Below are 22,887 nucleotides of genomic sequence, written 5' to 3' on the forward strand. Positions count from 1 at the left end.
CCACCTACAGATTTGTTAAACTTTATTTCCTCTGAGTCTCTGGGGAGGCAGCAGGGATGTAAGGCGAAGTGGCAGTAGCTGCAGGGGCCTGAGCAGAGCTGGTGCTGGGAGGGGCTGGCATAGGCAGGACGAAGAGGCGGCGTTTAAATATTCAAGGCTGAAAGCCAGCTAATGGGTCTCCTTCATCTGTCTTTGGATTTTGTGCAGCATCTCCTGCATCCGTCGCAGCTGGAACAGGCACATGAATCAAAGTGGGGCCTTTCAGAGAGTCCTATAGATTTAGAGAGGTGCCCCCAACCTCTAATCCCTTCAGCCAGGGCCTTGGTAGCCCCGAGGTGTGATGGAGTCTCTGGGTAGAACCACTAAGCCACCAATCCAGGATCCAGATATGTACCAGGGCCAGGGATATTCCTATTCCCAAACCAAGAGATACTGAGGGTTGTGATTAAGCAGGGGTCCTCTCAGGCTGGCAACTCCTACTGCCCCACCCAACTCTCACCTCCTCATCTTTCTCTCGGATCAGCCTCTCGGTTTCTGGATCTGCCACTGATGGGACAGCAGGAATGGGGAAGTCGGTACCACTCTCTCGAGTCAGTTTGCTGAGGGGGAGGGGAAAGGGGGGTTGGTAAGGCTAGGGAGACCCCAGCACCCGCTTGGATTGAGCCCAGAGCCTATAGAACAAAGGAAGGGCTTTGTCTCACCCAAGGCTGTGTCCCAAACCCCACCCCTGCCAGCTCTGTCCTGGCCTTTGGCCATACTTGCGATTCCGTTCTTTCACCACCAGGCGGGTCATGCTCTGGATGCACTGTGCCCGGTAGTTCTCATAATGTGTCTCCCGGGTCACGTCCTTCAGGTCCTGCATGTGAGTACGCACCAGCATTGTCCGCAGCTTCACAAAGTCGCAGTGCCCTGGGTTTTCCACTGCACAGCAAGGCTAGGGGTCAGCCAGGCGCATGGGTACAGGAGAACCATTGAGGGCAAGGAGATACCCTGGTCACAAGCTCATTGCTTTACCTTCCACAATGCCCCAGGGGTAGAGCCGGCCCCGAACTCGCCGCCCTCTGGCCTCTACGACAGTGTTGCTGCCAATTACAGCAAATGGGATGCTTTCCTGGAAGAAGTTAGGGGTGTCTGTCAACATCGCCATTCTCACCTGTTCCTTTCCACCTTTATCTTCATCTTCTCTGGTTCATGCTAGGAAACCAGGGTCCTCTTCCACCCCAATAGCCCACCCTTATATAGAATTCTACTTCTCTTTTCTGCCCAGAAGAAACAAGATGGGAAAGGGATGCCCTGGGGTGGCCCCACCTTTAGGGCTTGGTCCTGTAATTTGAAGTCCTCATCCTCGTCAGAGTCACAGTCTGGGAACTGGTAGACCTTGATTCCAAAGTGCTCAATCTCCTCCCGGATCTGGCAAACACATGAGGGGCCCATAGTTCTGGGGACCCCATCCTTTCCAGAAGCCCACCTGCTCCCCTCCCCCACCAGCTTCCCTCACTTTGCGTTTCTTGCGCTCCACTTCCGGAGGTGTCAGTGTGTCCGCCTTTGCCAAGATAGGCACGATGTTGACCCGCTGATGCAGGGCCTTCATAAATTCAACATCCAGTGGCCGGAGCCTGGGGAACAGGAAACTGTGACCACCTGCTAGTGGCAGCCCTGCCCCTGGTGCTCTTGGCCTGTTCCCTTGGCAACACCCGGTGATGCCAGGAGCCTCAGGCTCAGACCATACCCGTGGCCGAAGGGCGAGATGAAGTACAGGCAGCAGTGCACCCTGTTGTCTTGGATGTTCTTGCGGTTCAGGCCACTCTCATCTCGGAAATACTGCTCAAACTGCTGGTCGATGTATTCTGCCACAGGCTTCCAGCTGGGGCAGGGACAGAGAAGCAGAGAAACTGGAAGTGAGGGCTGCCTAGTGAGCTCTGGGCCTGCAAGGAGCCCACGCCCCGAGCAGTCTTTTCAAGACTTTGCTATTCCCCGACTTGCTTGAGTACATCATCGGGGAGGTACCTGGGTGGGTCAGGGGTGCATCTCAAACACCCTGACAGAAAATCAGACTAAGCACACAGACAGAGGTCAATAAATACTAGCTTGATGAAAGGAAAAGAGCCCAGATGACCAAAGAAAGCAATAAGACTAGCAAGGTGCCGGCAGGTGAAAACCAACTGGAGGCCAGGGCAGCCCTAAGTCAGGTTCGCAGTTCAGCCTCAGAGCCTTTGTTCGTGTGGTTCCATCCTCTCCTCCACCTCTCCAAGCCCACTCCATCCTTCAAAGCCATATCCAAGAACCATCTCTCCCATGAAGGGTCCTGTGACTATAGCAATGCACACTGCTCTCCCCTTCCCATCACCACACACAGAGGTTTTATATATATATATATATTCAACAACCTCAATTTTCAAGTCTCTTGCTCTTCTGTTCTTGAGTTTCATCCTCACTGATAGGTGCCCTGATGGGTGGCCATTATGAGCATCATTATTCTCATTTTATACGTGAAGAAGCTAAATCCAGAGCTGCGAAGAGACTTAATCCAGATCACTTTAGCTAGCAAACTCTCTACCCACTCAGGCTCCTGGCCTTCTGACTCCTAGTTCAGTGTGTCTGCCACCACAATGCCCAACCCACTTACTAAGCTAAGTTTTTACCTGATTGACACGTTAGAGACCTGCTGCGCCCCCCACTCCCCCACTCCCATTGCCACTAGACTGTAAGCCTCCCAGTGACAAGGATTATTTACACTTGTTCTGCATCCCTTAAAATGTCCAGCACAGGCTGGACACCTCATCTGCTGCTTCACTAAATGAGAACACGTGGTGGTGCCCTGCAAACTGTGAGGTGCCAGGCAGGTGAAATTATTATTATTATGAAAGGCAAGAGGAGGTAAGTAGACTGATTGAAGGAGGGAATGATACTTGCTACAGTAGGAGGCAGGTGCTGGTTGGGGCTCGAGTTTCAGGGCGAGCCCAGTTTGCTGAGACGTAGTCCCCGATCCGGAAGGGTGGTGATGACTGGAGACCACCTCAATCCAGCAGGACTATTTACAGAGACCATGCACCATGTACCAGCACAGTGTGTGGCAAGAATATAAGAAGTGGCCCTCCCCTCAAGGCTTAGATCATGAAGTTGAAGATGAACCAATGTGCTGAGCCGAAAGTCACATGTTGTGATGATCAAGCACAAATGGAGGGGATAGTGGTTCAGAGCACAGAAAGGTCCGTAAGGGTCTGATCAGTCTGTGAGGCAATTATCCAGGGTCAGCTTCCTGGGCGTGTGACCCGTGCAGTCATACCGGGGCCCTGCGCTCAGAGAGGCCCATGTTTGGTTTATTCTCTGCTGTGGCCATGCTGAAATTCTTAATCATTTTGAACAGGGGACCCCACACTTTTATGTTTCACTGATCCTGAAATTATCATCTTAATATTCATGAGTATAATGTACACAGCCCTGTAAAAACTGTATGCTTTTTTGTTGTTGTTGTTGTTTTTGCGGTACGCGGGCCTCTCACTGCTGTGGCCTCTCCCGTTGTGGAGCACAGGCTCCGGACGCGCAGGCTCAGCGGCCATGGCTCACGGGCCCAGCCGCTCCGCGGCATGTGGGATCTTCCCGGACCGGGGCACGAACCCGTGTCCCCTGCATCGGCAGGCAGACTCTCAACCACTGCGCCACCAGGGAAGCCCAAAACTGTATGTTTTTAATGCATATTCACATGCATCTTTCTGGGTTGATTTTCAGATCAACTGGGTGAGGTGGTAAGGCCAGCATTTTTCAGTTGAAGAAATGGGAATGTGGTCATTTGCTCAAGATCACGCAGTTCCTAAATGCTGCATCAAGATCTGAACTCTCAGTCTAGGTGTCTGAGCACCACCCTGCCTAACTCCCTCATCAAAGGCATCACCATTTCTCTTGTCCTTATCACCCATTCTCCTCCTCATCTACTCAGGTCTGTCTGACTGACCATTATCTAAGCATCCTTCTAGTTCCTGAAAAAAATGTCAGGGATGATTGCGGTGGGGCTGGTAAGCCACCTTTTATTTTGGCAGGTGGCCTAGAGGGTCCCAGGAGTTTAAACAAAGTTCCACCCATGCTCTCCCTTTGCCTCTTATTTCTCCCCTCACCCCTCCCTCCACGCACTCTCACGTCTTTCATAACTTGCTTGTAACACCTAAAATGTTGCTGGTGAAAGGAATGGAAGGAGGGAGGGTGACAACTACTGACCACCTACTATGTGTCAGGCACTGTGCTACACGTTTTCACATGTGTTTGCTTTCTTGAGGCTCTTCTTTCCTATCTGTGTCCTCAACCCCATTCTAGAATTGTGGGTCAAATCAACGGAACATTAGAGATCATCTGTTCCAAGGCCTTCCCTCTCACTTTACAGAGACAGCTGTCCGGTAAAGGGCAGTGGCACGCTCGAGGGCACAAACCCCTTCTTCTTGACAATTGTGGGTGTGTCTGAGCCTATGTGCGCCCCTGTGTGTGTGTACGGAGTTGGTGGGGGTCGGGGCAGGGGCTGTGCTTGGTCAGACATACCACTCTGTGTTGTTGACCGCATCCCCAAAACCCGGTGTGTCCACAATGGTGAGCCGCAGCTTCACACCCTTCTCTTCTATGTCCACTGCATGTTTAGTGATCTCCACTGTTTGCATGATCCGCTCTGGAGAAGGGGGAAACTGAGGCCAGGGCAAGGGCAAGGGCCTGCCCAGTCAGGACACATCACCCACCCCAGCCAGTGCTGCCCAGACTGCCTCACCCACACTGCCCCCCTTCCCGCCCCCAGGGGCTGCCTGGGGGCCTGTTCTCTGGGAACCAGCAAGGAGCACATTTCCCAACACAGGAAATGCCGGTGGCTGTTGGCTCTGGCCCCAGCCTCTTCTCTGCTCCCGGCTCTTTTCTCGGATTCCTGGAATCCTTTGGGGGTCAGAGACTCACTCCAAGAGCAGGACTCTGGTCCCTGCCCTGCTTCGGCACCCAAATCTTTAGGGAGCTGGCTGGTGGGCTTCCAGGCCAAATAGGCCTACAGAGAGATGCCAGCAGTCTCTCTAGGAAGCCATGGCTTCCTGCGTGCTGGGGAAGGTCCCATCCCTCAGAGCCTGCAGTCAGTTCGATTTCCCAAGTCAGCTCTGCCTGCCTGTCTCCATGCTCCTCTCCTTTCCTCACCTTCAGCACTGAGGAGTTTCCGGTCCCGGTACAGATCAGTGAGGAAGAGGCTATTGACGAGGGTGGATTTCCCCAGACCAGACTCTCCTGACAGAGGAGAGAGGACAGAGGCACCAAATCAGATCTGTAACCAAGAGGCAACCCCGCCGGACCAAGGTGGCGGGGTTGCGGGGGCAGCTGCTCTCTCATCTAATTGGGAAGAGACTAAACTACAGCAGAGCTGGAAGAGCTCGTCCAGCCTTCTCATTTGGATGAGGCCCAGAGAGGATAAGAGATTGCCCAAGGTCACACAGAGAAAGGCAACTACTAGAAAGCTGAGGGTTAAATATTCTTTGTACCTTGTCACCACCCCCTCTCCTGCAACATATACATACTTTTGGCCACCCGCGTCTCCCAGCTATTTTGCAAAAAGGCACAGCCCCTGGTTTTCTCCTGCCCTACCCATGCCCACTCCCCACATATAGACCATCCCCACTTGAGACACCTCTTGCCCAGCCCTGCCCTGCCCCACCCCTGCTCTACCTGCCACCATGAGGGTAAAGTCAAAGCCTTTCTTCACGGACTTTCGGTGGACTTGATTGGGAAGGGTCGCAAAGCCCACATACTCCTTGTCATCCTAGTGGACGAGAAGGCAGAGTGCATCAGGGTATAGGCGGAAGAACCCCAGGACCCAACGCCAGCCTTAAAGAGCAGAGTCAGCCTCCTTTGAGGCCCCACCTGGTGCTACCAGCTGGGCTCCCGTCCCTGCTGGTATTGTCAGTTTCCAACATACCTGGGGGGTGACACCACAGAGTTGGGGCCAACACAGGACAGAGAGGGGCTCCAGCTCAGCACGCACATGCGTGCGCACGCACACACACACACGTGCACGCACACACACGCTCGGGCTCCCTCTCCTCCCTCCCTGGGTCCTCCTGCACCAGCCCACTGAGAGGCAAAGGCAGGGCTGGACGCTCTACCTCAGAGGAGTCATAGGGATCGAGCTTGCCCCACGGGCTGCGGGGCCGGGCTGAGGGGCTGAGAGGGGCTGAGGCAGAGATGTACTGCTGGCTGTCAGAGGGCTGGGGCCACGAAGGGGGTCTGAACTCCAGGTCATCCTGGCAGAGGTCCGAGGCCTGGGGCCTCGGCTCCAGGATTTGGGGCCTGGACACCCAGGTCTTGGCCTCTGGTTGGTGGTAGGTCTCGCTTCCTGGGAAATCCTTCACGAACTTGTTCAGTTCTGCATCATCCGCGTCCTCCAGAAAGCGCTTGATCTGAGGGTTCGGGGTGGGGGGAGGTAGGCGGGCAGGTGGCAGGAAGGGAAGAATGAAGGAGGAAGACAGGAGAAGGCGAGAGGGAGAAAGGAAAGCACTTATGGTTACAAGGGAAAGAAACTGCACAGGCGGCCAAGCCAGAGGAAGCGCTCACCATCCCTCCCGCAACTGCTCACATGCCTCCCTGGTGCAAGGGTCCAAGACGTCAGGAAAGGCCCTGGGGTCCAGCAGCAGCCCTGGGCAGCCCCCAGAGCCCTTGCAAACTGCTCCAGTTTGGGAACTGAGTAGCTCCAGTCCCAATGGTCCCTCTCAGCAGGGTGCTTGTTGAGGCTGCCCTTCCAAGCCAGGACCAGGGACTGCCCCAAAGGCCAGGAAGTCAGGCTGAATGAGCGGGAGCAGACAGAGGCATCAGAGCCGAGAGGAGACTGTGGCTCAGGACTCAGGAGAGTGCAGACAGCCAGAATGGGGTAGGGGCAGGAGGGAGCGAGGGAGGGGAGAAGGGAGCTCCCAGCCCCAGGCAAATCAAGAGCCAGCAGGGGTCTCTTCACCTCCTGTCACTGCAGGCGCTGAGCTCTGGGACTGAGGTGCGGACTCTACTGGAGGTGCTCACTCCCCAGGACTCACTGCCCAGAACTCAGTACAGCTGACCTGACCCCCCTTATTCCAGACACTGAGCCACACAGAGCCTGAGCCTGGGCCCCAGGAGCGAAGGGGAAACCTGCCAGTGGATGCTGAGTGTGGGGGAAGGGGAGCTGGGAGGGACCAGGTGAGGGAGGACGGCAGCACACTTCTGACAGCCCCCAACTATGAGGGATGTATAGGGGGAAGCACCTGCAGCTGCCCCTTGCCCCCTGTGCCCAGAGATAGGCTTTAGCCTGCAGTGCGGGAGGGGGTCTGGTCTCAACTGTGAACCGCACGGGTGGTAGGCAGCGAGGGGCTGGCTCCTCTGTGGAGACCTGCTCCACTCCATCTCCAGCTGGGAAGGCAGGTCACTGCCCCCTGCCACTCTGACCCTCAGCTCCAGACCCTAAAGCTTCCTCTCTCTCCTTTGGGGCCAGCCCCCTTTGCGGAGTGCCTGGCGGTGCTGGGCTCAGCTCGGGCTCACAAAACCCACGTGCCTCCCCCAGACAACGGACAAGGGCCGGCTTCACAGGCTGACTCACCCTCTGGGAATCAGCCAAGCCAGCGGGGGCTACCCCAGACCACGGTGGAGTCCCAGCCAGGGTGAGGGGAGATAACACGGCCGTGGTCTTCCTGCAGGCCCTCGTTTTAACAAAGGGAAGAACTGAGGGATGCAGTCACGCCGACAGGTTTATGCAGAGGGAAGGGACTAGAGGGGGAGGCTAGAGGGGAAAGTCCCCTAGGAGCTACTTCCAGGTGGTCGCCTCTCAAGTCCCCATACCTGCTTATAGCCGTAGTCTCCAGGGCTTGCCTAGACAGGAAAAGGGGCCTTTAGACGGAAACTGGAAACAGCAGGTAGGGGCCAAGTGGCCAGAAGAGACAGTCCTGAGGCAAGCCTGACCCAACAGGCTTTTTCTTACCCACAGTATTTGTGGGGGCCGGTGGGGTGACCACACATCCCAGTTTATGTTTGTTGTTCTGGCATAACTGCCCCTTTTCACTCTGCAAAGTGTCCCAGCCTGGACGATTAATTATATGGCAACAGAGAAGGGATGGGGCTGGGGGTGGCAGCTGAAGAGTCTGGGGAATTCGGGGAAACCCTGCCCCTCTGCACAACCCCACAGTGACGCAGCAGTCGGTCTGGGGGTCAGGCTGAGGGTGGGAGAGAGAGGACTGCACTCCGCCTGGTTTCCCCAGGGGCACTGAGCGGCGGGGCTGCAAGGAAGGGAGAAAGGAAGGCACTGATGGAGACCCCCAGCCCTTGCAATCTTCAAGTAGAGTCGCCAGGAACCCAGTACCACTCTCCATGCCAGGGAGCTGCTCATCAGCACGGAGGGGCCCACAGGGGCTCTAGACAAGGAGTTAGGACACGAGGGGCCTCACCTCCTGTCTGTCCTTCCCTGCCCCCGGCTCCGCCAGTGACCAAATCATTTTCTGACTTTGAGCCCCAATCCCAGACAATGCAGGGGGAAGACAGGGCGGGTCCACCCATCTCCCAGAGCAGCACCTTACCCCAGCTTCAGTTCTGTCCTCAGGGACAGAACTGCCTTGCCATCCCAGTGAACGGTCCATGTCCCACGCTTCAGACTCCCTGTCAGCAAGCTCTAGGTCTAATTTTATCTCCCAAGAAAAGTTCCTCACACACAGAAACAGCCTGGTCTTGATGCTCTTGTTGGAATCCAGCGTCCTGACTTGCTCCTTTCCCTTTCTCTCTGACCCCCCTGTGTCTGTCAGGGGCCAAAAAAGCCTGTGGAATGTCCTTCCCCAACCCCTCCTCCTCCCTTCCCGTGGCTCCCACCCTCCAAGGACAGCTCAGCTGCAGCAGGATCACTCGTTTTTTCTGCAGTCCCCTCCTCCTCTGATTGGCTGCTCCGTGATGCCTGCCCGCTGCCTACCCCGATGGGCAGAGCACCAGCCTCCCAAGTCTGTCTGCAACACAGGCTCTTGATCCACTTGGCCTCTCCTGTAACCCCCAAGGATACTGAGGCCTGTCAGAGGGTTGAGACCTGTCACCAAGGTGACCTGGTCCATCAGTACGTGGGGCAGCTACCCAGGAGACTCCAGTCCCAAAGGATTCCAATCTCTTTCACCTTAACTTCAAGCAGTGCTGAAGTAGTGTGGGGTGTCCTATAATCCCCTGGGTGTATGTTCTCTTAGGAATGGCCCCACTTTTCTTCCCAGTGTCCCTCTGTGTTCTCTCAGTGGAGAAGCGCACTGCCTTAGAAATCCGCCCCTAGATTTCCCTGCAGAGAGTCCCAGCCACAGAGAGGCCTTTGCTGCAGGGATTCCTTCCATCCTAGGATACCTGACCTCTAACTCATGGGGACCTGTATCACTTTCATCACCCCATCACTTTCAGAGAGTCAGCAGGGGAGCTGCTAACACTTGGTCTCTGAGGGGCATGAGTTCAGGTCAAGGAGAGGCTGGGATCCCAGAGGCTTCCAAGTTGCCGATTAGGTGGGAGACAAACTGAGGGACCTAACTGGGAGCAGATGGAGCACTTGACTAGGAGTCAGGAGGCCAGTGTTTCTGGTTTGGCTAGAAATACCCTTTGTGATTTTGAATAGTATCTTAATTTCAGGGCCCTAATGTCCAATTGTGAATGGCCCTTCCTTGCCTCCCAGGAAGGCTGGGGAAAGAAAGCACTCCCAGATGACAGATACCTCAAGCTGCTTTGAACCTGGGGAGAGAAGGTACATCTCAAGTCACAGGATGGTTATTCATGTTAGCCAAGTCCTTCTTTTTGCATGCCAATTCAAAACCCCTGGGGCTCCTGGGCTGGGGAGCTCTCCCCACTGATCTCTGAAGCAGCTGGATGCCTGATCTCCTTTCACGAAGTGACCCTCATAGAGAAGTCTGGCTTGACATGAACCCCGTCAGCTTAAGGACTGGGCTGGCCTGAGGCAGGGGCCTGAGGCTGAGGACGCTGGTGCTGACAGGGTGCCTTTAAATACAGAGGAACAGGGTGGCCTCAGCCAAGCTGAAGCACCGAGACCTCAGCTGAACTGAACTTAGTGTGTGGCAGAAGAAGCCCCTCTCGGCCCCTGCACTAGGGACACTTGGCACTAAGAACAATCAGCGCTCCCCCAGGCTTCCATCCCTGGGACAATCAGTCTGTCCGTCCCCATGTGAGGAGAAGGATGGGGGCAGGGATAAAGGCAGGCACCACTTGGCCTCTCCCAGGAAACCCCCCTTTGGGGAAGGTCACAGTGTCACCAAGACTTCCTGGCCAAGACTTGGGCCTCGGCCTGGACACAGCTTGAGAGAGAAGAGCCCTAAAGGCTGGCCTTTCTAGACCTGGAAGCTTCTGATTCCACAGGGCCCGGGGAGTTCCTCTCTGGAGGCTGCCCACAGCCAACATCCTGCCCCACAGGCTGGTCACGGATCTCCTCCTGCTGTAAACAGCCTGTGCTTCCCAATGCAGAGGGCAAAGGCTAGGGGGCTTCCAGACTGGGAGGAGAAGCTGGCATAGGGCCTGGAGGCCCTGACACTCAGCATAATGTGCTTGTGGCAGGCTCTGGCAATGATGGCAGGAAAAGAGCTTACACCCTCACGGCCAAACATCAAAACTTCCTACCTGGGGGGTCTTCAGGGTGGTTGGCTGGGGTTACTGTTTCTCCTCCCACCACAGGCAGGTGGCAGGAATGAGTTCCCTCCACCCTCCATCACTGCAGAGGGACCTGGTTTGGGGGGAGGGGGGAGGATGCAGCAGGAGGAAGATTCCCCATGGTTCCTGTCTCAGAGGCAGAGGGATATAGCTGATTCCACGGGATAGGATGGTGGCTGGGCCTCCCTCTCTCTGAGGTCCCTGGGCAGATGGTGCTGTGGGAAGGGAGGGCCCAAACGTCTCACCATCCCTCTTGGCGAGGCAGGCAGTGTTTGCGGGCCTCCTGTGTGTGTTTTCCAAGGAAGTTGGTGCTGGTCCCTGAGCCTAGGGTAGGTGGGCGAGGAAGAGTCACCCAGGTAACAGCTGATCTAGGCAAGGGTGGGGACCCTCACCTCCGCCCCTGCCTGACTCACTCACCCCAGCCCACCAGCGCGTCTCGGCCGGCGCCCCCTCCCCACCCAGCACGGACCCACCCCTCCGTCTAAGAACGGGGCAGCACCCCGGTGGCCGGGGCCCACTCCGTGTCCGCTCGCATCAGAAGAAGAAACTTGGGAGCAGCGACGCAGCGCCGTCCGCCAGCCTGCCTGTGCCCGCGGCAGGCGACAGCGCCTCCCGCCCCGCACAGCCTGGACTGCGGCGCCGCGGGTCTCGGCGAAGCCGCCCGGGAGCGGCGGGCCCTGCGCGCCCGGCCCCGCCCCGCGCCCGCCAGCCTTACCATGGCTGCAGCCCGGGCCGGGCCGGCTCCGCCTGGACAGCGCCCGAGCGACCCGCGGCCGGAGCTGCGTGCCGACCTCACCACACCGCCTGCCCCCGCCCGCCGCCCAGAGAGCGGACCGGCCGGGGGCGGGGCCCGGCGGCGGGGGGCGGGGCGGCGGGGGGCGGGGCGGGGCGGCCCCGGGGCGGGGCCTGCACCTCCGCGGCGCGGGGAGCCGGCGTAGGCTGGGCAAGGGGTGGCCGGCCCGCCGTGGGGCTTTGCAGCTCTCGACCCCCGGAGACAGAGCGCGGAGAGGCGTTCGAGACAGGGCTTCTCTGGTCACTTGGCTCTTCCTCACTCAGGCCCTAAAGAGTGGCCTGCCCAGGCAGCGCAGCACCGTGGGGGCTTGAGCCAGTCCCCAAAGAAAAAGGAAGGGCCCACCTGGTGTCCCCAGGAGAAGAAACCTTTGGAAGGAGAGGGGGGTTTGCCTCACAGGTTGGGGAGAAACGATCAGTTACCCCGGAGAGTCCACAAGGTTTGTGGGAATTGAACCCAGCTGATGTCCAAGTTACTGATTGTCCATACCGTCTGTACACCTCCTAAGGTGGAATGTCAGACAATCTCCACCTCCAGCCAAGCTGTGAGGAAGAGACAGGAGGTTCCCTTCGTGCAAGAGCCTACATTAAAGATTAAAGAGGATTTGCTGCATAAGTTATCCGGGATCATCTGTTGGAAGAATGGAAGGGAGAGGCTGAGTGGCCTTTCCGGGGAAGTGAAGCCTTGCCTGTGGCTGTGGAAGGCGGTGAGGGCCTCAGGAGAGGCCATGCTGGGCAAGCAGGTGAGATGCTGTGGGAACAGAATCCCCAGCAGCTTTAGAGGCATTAGAGGCTCAGAAGGGTCAGCAGCAGCTAGGAGAACATAGATGCTTAGGGGGTGGGGAGTTGGTGGGGATTTCCTGAGCTAATACAGGTCTGAGCTGGTCAGGCTTCTGTGGAAGTTTCCAGCAGCATGCCCCTCCCTGACTTCCAAGAGTCCTCTTCCAGAGCAGACTGACTGGCTTGAATACCTTTTAGACAAAACTGAGGCCACAGGCATGGCCCCCTCCCTCTATTGGTAGAAGTGCTAGAGGCCTGCCTACACTATTTCAGTGTGATCCGTGACCCAGTGGTCTTGGTTGGGATCTGTCAAAACTCGGCAGAGAGAGGGAGGGGGCCTGGGTACCACAGGTGAGATCAGGTTCAGAAAACATGGGACTGCTATTGAATATTTGGCAATGGTGGGCTGGAGGATAGAAGGGGTGTCATTGCTTAAAGAAGTGCAGGGAGCCCGGGTTCGATCCCTGGTTGGGGAACTAGATCCCGCATGCATGCTGCAACTAAGAGTTCACATGCTGCAACTAAGAAATCCGCATGCTGCAACAAAAGTCCTGTGTGCCACAACTAAGACCCAGTGCAGCCAAAATAAATAACAAATAAATAAATTAAAAAAAAAAAAAGAATACCTCTTGGATGCTTCAGTCTGCAAGGCCTGGACTGTGAGTGCTGGGCCCAAGGGAGAAAGCCTATGTCAAGGAAGACAGGCCCTATCACAAAGGCTTATTTTCCACAATCATAATGTCCCTCCTTCCCCCAGTTCTGGCTGCTGCTCAAGTGTAGACACAAACACATCTCAGCTAGCAGCTCATCCTCAGCTGCAGCTGGAATCCCAGCTCTGCTCAGGCACCTGCTGCCCAGACCCCAGAGAGCCCTGTGTTTCCTAAGGCACGTTGGTGCCAGCTTGCTTTGAAGGAAGTGAGGCCCCAAAAGAGGGAGGGACCATGGAACTCATGGTCTTGATGGTCACAGGCCCAACATGAAGCATGGGCTGGGCAAAATAAAAGCCTAACGTAGACTCTGGGTCACTCTACCTATACAGCCCCGCATGCTAGCCCTGTAGCAATTCAGGGGTCTCCGTGAGAACTTGGCCCGGGAGTAAGTCCCCATGCCAGCTCTGGCAACTATCTCACTGCCTGAAAGTCCCTTCCCCTCCCTGTGCTTCTGTTTCCCCCGTTGAGAGAGAGGATTGTGCTACCCTCAACTCCAGCTCTCATGTTCTGTATTGGGACAGGTAGAGTCTGACACTTGGTCAGAAGCAGGGCTGAGATATAGCAGCCCTTGTGTGAGTCACTGATCACTGTGTGCTCTGTGCCACCACCAGCCAGCAGGTTGTCTGGCCAACCTTACCTCAGTGCCCCTCAGCTCTTGGAGTTCTGGTTCTCTCTTGAAATTCAACATCCCAGGAGTTCCCTGGTGGCCTAGTGGTTAGGATTCCAGGCTTTCACTGCTGGGGCCTGGGTTCAGTCCCTGGTTGGGGAACTGAGATCCTGCAAGCCATGCAGGCAGAAAAGGAAGGAAGGAAGGAAGGAAGGAAGGAGGGAAGGAAGGAAGGAAGGAAGGAAGGAAGGAAGGAAGGAAGGAAGGAAGGAAGAAAGAAATTCAACATCCCACCAGGCATTGATGTCCTTGACTAGGGTACAATTTCCGGGGCACTGCTGGGGTCGGGTATTCAAGCCAAGCGTCTGGAGAGTCGACACACACCTTGCACAGAGGGTGATTCTTCTGGGAAACTCATATCAGCAACCACGGCCCCAGTCTGCTGTCCTGGGCCCCCTCTACTTAGATCAGGCTAATATGGTCTTTACGGAAAACCTCCTGGCCCCCCCTCCACTGGACCTTTCCTGCCCGCGCATGGGTGAAGGGTATATGGCACAGTGATGGCAAACAAGGATGCTGCACTTGGGCCAAGCCAGGGCCCAGGTCCAAAGTCAAGAATAAAGAGTAATTACCACCGGAAATCAGGACTTCAGATCTGCCTGACTAGCAAAGGCCACATTTGCCTCTCGGTAGCAGTTTCCCTTAAGTGGTGCAAGAGCTAATAGTACCCCTGCCCCAGAGGTGTTGAGTCAGTGATGATACAGTCAGAGAGCCCTGGTGGAGCCAAACGTCTATCTATCACTGGCTTGTGTCTTTCAAGGAAACCTTAGCCAGTCTGTCCGGCAAGGTCGGTGCAGAGGCAAGAAACCAAAATACCCTAAGCCTCACTCCTTCCCTTGTTGCTCCCCAGTGTCCCATGATCCTGGGGCAGGCACGAGATGAGGGCAGCAAGGTCAGGGAACACGGTGTTTCCTGGCACCTGCTGAACGGCCGCAGCAAGGGACAGTTCCAGAGCCAGCAGGGTGATAGAAGCCAGCCAGAGGGCCCTTCCAACATCCTCTCTGCGGCAGGACAGGGCACAGGAGGCTCAGGGATGGAAGGGACTTACACACCTCCTAATAACACTACCCCCTGCGTGTCTGACTCCCTTCAAGTCCCCCTCCCTTGACCTTCCAGCCTCTGCTCGAATATCTTCCATGGCCAAAAACTCATTGGCTCTAACAGCTGCCCTTCAATCTTTGGGTGGTGAGTTACCACCACCTGAGCCAAAGTCTGTCTCCCCCTGCTGTTGACCCTCCAAGGGCCTCCATGCTGGAAGCTTCGCTGACTCGTTGCCCTGGACTTTGTTTGTCCTTTGATATTCACTTCCTTCCAAGTGATCCATCTGTATACTTTTCTCTCCAAATTAACCACAAGCCCCTCAAGGATGGGGAGTATGTTTTCTATTTTAACCTCTACTCACTTCAACTCAGTGAATATGTCACCAGGCCTCTGCCCCCAAGAGATGTCTGATCGATATGGATTGACCAAGAGGAATCATTGCTTAGTTTCCACTCTAATTCTGGAGTACAGACAAGCCTTGAGGCTATGGGCTTCGCTGACCCATAACCTGCCCTTCATTCTGGCTGTTTACCAGCTCACGCTGACCTCCCAGCCTCTCAGTTCAAAGGCAGAGACCCAGATGTTACCCCCACTACAACCTTTCCTCTCACAATTCTTGATATCTAACGGTGCTACTGAAATATCAGGAAGTTATCTCCCAGGAATATGTGACTACAGAAAAAGAGTTTATACACCACACAGAAGAGTTTATGAACCCCTGGGGCAAGATGCTCCCTAGAGCGCTCCAGGCACTGATGAGCAAGCCCTGGGCCTCGGTGTCTTCATCTGTGAAATAGGGAGAAAAAGTCTACCTCATAGGTTTGCTGTGAAGATTCACTAAGGCGATACACTTAGCGCAGGTATAATCACTAAAATGAATGGCAGCTATTATCTCAGCTAACACCGAAATGATCAACACCAAACTAGCAACTGTCAACTGTGACTATTTCAAATGCCTTCCCTCCGAAGAATGAGCATGTGCATGTGTAATGGGTGTAGAGGGATGGGAGAGAAGACTTAGTCTAAAGTGACATTGGAATGACCATGCTGCCACCAACTGTGGAGTCAGCTTCTCCAGCTAGACACCACTCTATCTCTAGAAAACAGGTCTTGGTCTCAGACTTATTGAACCCAATTCCCCAACACAGCCACTGTTGAGAGCCCTGGAGCTAGATGACTTTGCCGGTGGTAGGTGTGCCAAGGAAATGACTGGCTGACCCAGTCCTCCCATCTACAGTGTCAGGGTCTGAGCTTCCCTCAGGAGCTGCCTTGCATTCTGTCCTCCTCCAGGCCTGCATTCAGCCCCCAAGGTGCAGCTGTCTCTTGCTTCTCCCCTCGTGGCAGCTGGGCCAAAGGCAGCTGAGCAGAGGAGGGTGAAGGGACATGATCATTTCTGTCACTCAGGACAGCCTTCCTCTGGCTGAGCAGCTGTCAGATGGCTTCTGCATTACAGATTTTCTTTCTCATCTGCGTATGCACCTGCCCTCTGAGGCCAAGCTGCCCAGTCTACTCAGGCCCACTGTCTCTCTTCTTACCTGAAAAACCCACCACTTTAAACAGCACCGAACTACTCTGATAGAAATGTGTAATGTTGGAGATGGGTTCCTGGCAGGGAACCAAGTAGCTTCTGGAAATACACTAGAAAGTCCAAAATGGATGTGGCTGGTTCTTCCCTATGTGTGCTCATGCTGGGCAGAACAAAAAACTGAAGGGATTCTGCCATCAAGCTCGGGAGGAAGGCATAGCATTTTCCTGCCCTCATTGTACGGACAGAGGGAGCAATCTGCCCAGGTCTCCCGGTGGAGGTAGGACATTACCCCCCTGCCCTGTGCTTCCAGAGGCTCTTGCTGAGGCATACCACACCATCTGCCCTAGGGTGGCCAACTGTCCCGGTTTGCTCAGGACTCAGGGAGTTCCCAGGATGCAAGACTTTCAATGTTAAAGTCAGGAGCACCCGGGGCAAACCCTGATGAGTTGGTCAACCTAGCCTGTGCCCGAAATAGCAAGTCTGGGCCAGAGGTCTCCAGCCTCCCATCCTGCTCTGGGCTTGACTGCCCACGATAGCTGCAGTGAACAAGGTACCATCTGACAGGAAAAGCAGCGGGGTAGCGAGGGTCAGGCTGCTGTGAAAAGCCTCCCAAGGTGCCCTGCCCCATTTTCAGCAGCTCTGCTCCATCCTTTCAACAACCCCCTTCCCTTTCAACTATGAGCCTCTTTACAAAGCAAGAGAAAATGAGGGGGTAGGAAAATGATTCTGGGGTTCCCGCCAGACAGCCCATATCCTAGGATCCTGTTAACATCCCCAGGAATACGGAGCCTCCCTGTGCTGCTCCTAGGCTCTGGGTCCTTCCTTGCCAAGTTAGTCTACCTGAGCAAAACTTCCCCGTGACTCAGGAGCCAAGAGGAGGCTGGCCGTCCCATCCCCCAGGGACAAATGACATGTCACCCTTAGGATACTGAAGCGTGCCTTAGGTATCACTGAAACAGCCTCCTCTTGTTCCTGGCCTGTTTTCCAGAGTTGATTCCTTGCATAATTGATAGAGCAGGGAGTAAACCACCTTGTCCCCTGACAGCACATCCAAGGGTGAGTAGGTTAGGTGCCTTGAGGACACAGGATCTTGGGACCAGGGCAGCCCCTCCCAACAAGAGCTGCTTTATTCCAGGGAATTCCCCAGGGTTGTGTGAGAAGACAGCCCCCGCTGACCGCAGAGGGCACCCTCAGGACCTTCCTATTGAGCTTCTGCTAGTTCTGGTACCAAAAAAAAACCCACCAGGAATGTTTCCCTCAGTCCAGCATAACCTCCTCCGGGAAGACTCCAGTCCCTAATGTCCCAAACCAAGGATGAGAAGCATCTGTCTACCCTGCTCCTTAGACAAAAAGGTCTTGAGGGGCCGCCTGGGAGGAGGCTGAATCACGCTGCGTCCCCAGCTGTGGACCCAGAAGGGCTTGTGAGGCTCAGCAACAAACAGGCTGCCATCCACGAGCCAGGCGCCATGGCTGGGCCACCAGAGAATTCCTGCCGGGAATGGAATCTGGACCAGACTCCACAGTCAACCATTCCTAGATGAGAGGAACCAGAGGCCTTGGACACCAGCACCACAGAGTCTTCATCCTGGGACTGCCTGTGGGCCATGCAGCCTAGGGAGCAGTCTGAGGAAAGCCTAGCTCTTGCACACCCTGTGAGGAGAGTACCGGGCCCACCTCCATGCCACCCACTTCCAGAGATCCAGAGAAGACCAGCAGGCCCCGCTGCCTGGGAGTCTTCTCTTCCCAGCTTCTGGGGAGCAGCTCTGCTGCTGAACAGGCTGGAGAGCTGCAATTATCGAGACAGGATAAGAGCTATTTTGAGAAGGAGCCGTCCTGCTGCCAAGGCTTTTGACTTCCTAAACTAAAACAAGATGCATAAAGAAAGAGGGCAAGCTGGAGGAAAACAGGGAGGAACTTGCTCTGTCAAAAGCATCACATCCTGAATGAGGGGAAATACTAATCCCTTCCCAAAGGTATAGGTTTGCATCAAGGGGTGAACAAGAGGCTGGCTGTTAAGATATCCCCCACCCCGCCGGCTTTGGGAAGGAGTGGGTAACCTGACCGCCTCCCCGCAAAGTCCCTGCTGACTCCCTCTCTCCTAAGACCCTCCAAGGGCACTTATTCAGTCTGTTGCATTCATTTGAACATTTGAGCACGGACTATTTCATACTGTTGTTTCAATGTTTCCTGCCCATATGTCTTATCTCCCCATCCAGATGGTAAGTTTCTCAAGGCCAAAGAATGTGTGTGCGAGGCTTCAATGGTTTCCTCAATAGTGCCTAGCAGAGTGCTAAGCATCTGAATAAAAACTCTTTATGGAAGGAAGGGAGAAAAGGAGAAAGGAAGGAAGAGAGAAAGGCAGGAGGGAGAGAAGGATTTACTGTCTTGCATGGAGATAATCTCTAAAAGTAGCTGCTCCCACCCACAGCTGAGCCCAGGGCCCAGGGCTAGACAAGCAGCCATGGCAGAGGGGGGTGGCAGCCGCATTTCTGGCACATCCCCCGCAGCTGTTCTGGCTGTTGTCCCCTGCCACACGCACATCTCATTTGTCTTTTGCACCTGTAGTCAACTGTCCATCCTGGGCTAGTCCATTAGAGGCCATGCTGGACTTTGGGTAAGGGAGAGATATGGCAAGACAAAGAACAAAGGCAAAAGAGCTTGGACTATCTTATCAAACATGGACCAAGAAGAATGAAAGTACTTATAGGAACAACGCACTGTGAAATCAGGACACGCTTTGCCAAATTCAGGACACAGGGCTGCCGAGAGCAGAGTTCACCTTGTGCCTTTCCAAGTTGAGGACTCAAATAGTGTGTAACCCAGAAAAATGTCCCCTTTCTGGAGTGCCCTAGGCTGGAGAGGGGAGAGCCAAGCGGGATGGGTCCAGCCTATGGCTTCCCAGACAGCCTTCCCACAGAGCACTTGGCAGGATTCATCGTTTGCCAAAAGGTGTCTACTCCTTCTCTCCAGCGTTGCAACTAGCTCTGGTACCTTCATGTAAATGCCCCTCTGGGGAGATGCAGCCCCACAGGTGCACAGCTTGGCAAGTGGAACACAGGCTAGATTTCAGCCCCTGCTTCTCTGCCAGGTGCCCTTGTGCAGTGAACAACCTGCCCAACCATAGGGAGCACCTCTGTCTGTCTCCTTTCACATCTGCTTCCATTAAAGGGTAAGAGAGGCACCTGGATAAGGGGGAGCACGGAAAGACGGGAAGTAACTTCCCAGGGGCGTTCTTACCTCCTCATCTGTCATAATGGAGAGAGTAGAAGCCAGGCATTCCCAGGGGGTCAGCAAATGGAACTCAGAGAGTGCCAACAGGAGGGGAAAAAGAGAATTTTACTAAAGATGTCCAGTGAACTTGGGCACAACCTGGCCCAAATCCCTTCCTAGTCCAAAGTGGCCCAAATAACAATGGCTAGCATTTACTGTGTGCTCACTGTTGCCAGGCACCATGCTAAGTGCTTTACGTGTAATAGCTTGGTGAGTCCTTGCAGGAACCTTAAGAGGAAGCCATTGTTCCTAATAACAGATGGGGAAACTAATGATTGGAGAGGTAAAATAACTTACCCAAGGTCACAGTCAGAAAATAGTGGACACAGGGCTCAAACCCAATAATAAAATTCTAAAAACCTCTCCTTTATGGATCTTTGCTCCCTCTGAGGGGCAGGACTGCTGGTGGGGACTGGACTGCATTCCCAGGGCTCTCTCCTCTCTAGGAACGTCCTCATCTAGAGCCCTGGCCTCTCTTGTGCTCATAGGGCTGGAGCATGTTTTGGTCCATAACGCTTGAAGCAGGAATTCCTTGCCACTAAGATGCTCTGTATTAGGACTGGTTCCCACCTTCCCTCCTATCAGAGAGGTCAAGAGCACAAAGTGAGTGTGGGGGGAGGGGGGTCAGACCCTGGGGATTCTCAAGTTGGCTGGCTGCAGGACCCACTGATATCCTCACCTAGACATCATCCCTGGAGAGCCTGCCAGGGCGGCAGCCAATAAGTACCTCCCAGATCCTGGGATGGGGGCTTGAAGAGGGTTCTGAGGAAGCAGAGACACACGTGGGGATACCCCCTCAACCTGAATAAGTTTGGAGTTAGCCCTGATTGAGACCATGAAGCAGGTCACTTGTGTTAACGGGGCTTTTGATGTTTGCTTTTTATCACATGGTAGGTAAAGACCAGCTAATCTGAAAGGCCATGGGCTTAAATCGTTCTCCATTCCAAAAGTGACTCCTTCCCATTAAAAGGAGACTCTTGAGAATGAAAAAAGTTTCCAAGTCCCAAAGGAATGACTCTAATGGTAGAATTTTAGGCAAGATGAGACGTTCCTCTGCCCCTTCAAGTCAGAATCCCAGCACGGGCCATCCTAACAGATCTGGCTCTGCGGATACAGAGCCACCCTCCCAACTGTCCTCCTGCCTCCCAGCCCCCCAGAGTGGACCCACAGGAGGGAAAAGCACAGACCTTTTAGCCACCAGATGACACGATTGTACATTTCCTCAGAGACATCTGAAAGTAACAGAGATTGTTGCTCTTTTTTTCTCTCTGTGGGATACACGCCCCCTCCCCTCACTGCTTAACATCTCCCTTTCTAGCTCCACGTTTCTCCACACAAAGGTGCCCTCAGCGCTTGATGTCTCCAAGAAGCTCCTCCAGCCTGAGACTAAGTATCACATTCCCACCCTCCCTCTCCCTTTTTCCCCACCCTCTCTTTGTGCCACTGTTAATGCCTCTCCCCCCTTGGAAGTCTAAGTCCCAGCTCATTTATGGCCCACTTTGTGGCCAGAATATTTACCTGAGGACCCTATTCTCTTTACCAGCTCAGTCCTTTATCTTCACTCTCGGGAAGTAGCTTCCCACCCTGCAAACCACTCTCTACTACCTTCCATTGAAAGGCTAAGCAGCGTTGCCTGGAAGAGTCAATGCCTGACTCTGGCCCAAGCATCGTCATCGATGTCATTAGCTTGGAGCTCAGAGAAGCTGGTGGGGAAGGAATGGAGCAATGGGCTCAAGGAGGGGTCTAACTTTGGCTCTGAAAGGAGGGCAGCTCTGAGGCCCAGAATGCAGAGGGAGAACTTCTTGCCCACCCCAGCATCCCACCTCACTAAATTGGGGCTGCACCTGGGTAGTCTGCTTCTTCACATACCCAAGAAGAAAGCACTAAACCTTTGAATGGGTTGTTTGGAGGTGTGCTTGCGGACCTGTGACACTTCCCTCAGCGGTTCCGGGCTTGGAGACTCCTTTGGTGATGGTGGTGGTGATGGACTTGGCTTCCCTCTCGGGGACATGAGATCCTCACAGAAAGGGCTTGATTCCATTTCAAAAAAGGACATTGAAGGGTCTACGGGAGAAGGGGACTTAGGCTCGGAATCAAGTGTTATTGGCTGGCTTTGGGGCATTTCAACTTCAGGGTTGAGTAAGGCCCACCATGAGGAGTCTGGCCCATATCTCGGTAAGGACCGAGGGGGTAAGGGCCGAGGGGTCAGTTCCAGTTCTGCATGGACAGAGGGCTTTCCAGAGGGCTCTGGATGCCTAAGTGTGGGTCCTGAGGACACATAATTACTTTTTGAGGGTCTTGTGGTATGCTGCTTATAGATGGGCTCTGGAGTGACAAACGTGGAAGATTTGCAGGGGCTCTCAGACATGGCTTGAGATGTCACACGGGAAGCTGACTGTCCCCCGGGGGAGATGGTGACCTTGTGGCCACCCTCACTGTCTCCTCGGATTGAGGACTTCACGTTGGGCTCCACTTCTGATGATATTAAGACCTTTGGGAAGGACTTGGTTTCAGTGTAGACAGAATGCTTGCGGATAGACTCAGGCTCTGGGAGCATAGAAACTTTGCGTCCACCATCCAAATCTTTAAGGAAGGAGAGTCTGAGGGATGATTCCAAGTTCGTACTTGTATGCAAGGCCTTAGGGTCTGTGTAAATTGAGTTTTGACAGCCCATTTCAGATTCTTGGCCAGGGGTTCGTCTCTGGGTCGGTCGAGAGACCGTACAGACGCGGCTGCCGCTGCGTTCCGGGCTAAAGGGTCTCCTTGGAGATCTGATATTAGCAGCAGTCAAACTCTTTCGAGTGGGTTCAGTTTGGACTGCTTCATCCTTTGGATAAACCAAAGGCCTATGGGGAACTCTGACCCCTTGTGGGTACTGGACCTTGGAGGGTGGGTCTTCTTCTAAGATTGTGAAGTTGTCCTTCTGGTTGACAAAACTCAACCGGCGAGAGGATTTGGCCTCTGGAATTAATGAGTAGCGATTATTGTTATCACGCCCTGGTTTGCTCTCACCCCATCTTCTAGCTGCTTGCTCTCTGGATGTACTAACATTCTGCTGGATCTGGACGGCATGGCGGTATGCTTCAGATTTTGATCGGATCTCGGTTCGACAGCTGGGTGCTCCGGAGAGGCCTGGCTCTGAGTGGGGGGTGATAGATCCAGGGTACTCTGAGGCTAAGTGGGGAATGGTGGAATGCCCAGCTTCTGATCTTCGATGGGCTGAAGGGATCATGGAGGCCGTGCCACGCCGCTGGCTTGAGGCAAGATCGTATTCGTGTCCTCGCTGAGGGGTTGTGTTAGTAACCTCGGCCCCTTTCTGTGCTGAAACTGCGACCTTGGACCCACCTTTATTTGTCTTGACCATAGGATAGATTGAGCCTCTGTGGGTAGAGCCCATATTTTAACGGCTGGCTTGTATTCAGGGTCCTGATGAAGCCTGAATATTTACCCTCAGTTTTAAAACCTGC

The 22,887-nt window shown here is 54.6% G+C and overlaps 1 protein-coding gene across 8 annotated transcripts; it reads right to left on the bottom strand.

Moving 5' to 3' along the window:
* SEPTIN4 (septin 4) lies at positions 1-22,784 on the bottom strand. 8 transcript variants are annotated; one of them, XM_060133408.1, is made up of 14 exons: positions 21,290-22,784; positions 20,608-20,652; positions 19,388-19,395; positions 6,114-6,407; positions 5,677-5,770; positions 5,155-5,241; positions 4,528-4,651; positions 1,730-1,864; positions 1,499-1,616; positions 1,309-1,410; positions 1,015-1,111; positions 759-921; positions 500-599; positions 1-228 (listed from the first exon to the last, which is right to left on the bottom strand). In XM_060133408.1, the coding sequence occupies exons 1-14, from the start codon at positions 22,782-22,784 to the stop codon at positions 169-171; spliced, it is 2,922 nt and encodes a 973-aa protein (XP_059989391.1). In that variant the 3' UTR covers positions 1-168. The 8 variants fall into 8 exon arrangements, with proteins under 8 accessions (XP_059989391.1, XP_059989392.1, XP_059989393.1 ...); XM_060133409.1 differs by lacking the exons at positions 19,388-19,395; positions 20,608-20,652; positions 21,290-22,784 and adding exons at positions 7,810-7,839; positions 11,351-11,471; XM_060133410.1 differs by lacking the exons at positions 19,388-19,395; positions 20,608-20,652; positions 21,290-22,784 and adding exons at positions 7,810-7,839; positions 10,881-10,898.
* Between the last annotated feature and the right edge of the window lie 103 nt (positions 22,785-22,887).

The sequence above is a fragment of the Lagenorhynchus albirostris genome, chromosome 20 (genome assembly GCF_949774975.1).
Source record: "Lagenorhynchus albirostris chromosome 20, mLagAlb1.1, whole genome shotgun sequence".
Lineage (NCBI taxonomy): Eukaryota > Metazoa > Chordata > Mammalia > Artiodactyla > Delphinidae > Lagenorhynchus > Lagenorhynchus albirostris.

Bases quoted from the DNA above. Each gene is read 5' to 3' on its own strand.
- SEPTIN4 (XM_060133408.1), bottom strand. From the start codon at position 22,784: ATGGTCAAGACAAATAAAGGTGGGTCCAAGGTCGCAGTTTCAGCACAG. The intron at 1,617-1,729 runs GTATGGTCTGAG...CCTGTTCCCCAG, and splicing joins ATCTCGCCCTTCGGCCACGG to GCTCCGGCCACTGGATGTTG. The intron at 922-1,014 runs GTAAAGCAATGA...CTTGCTGTGCAG, and splicing joins CCCCTGGGGCATTGTGGAAG to TGGAAAACCCAGGGCACTGC.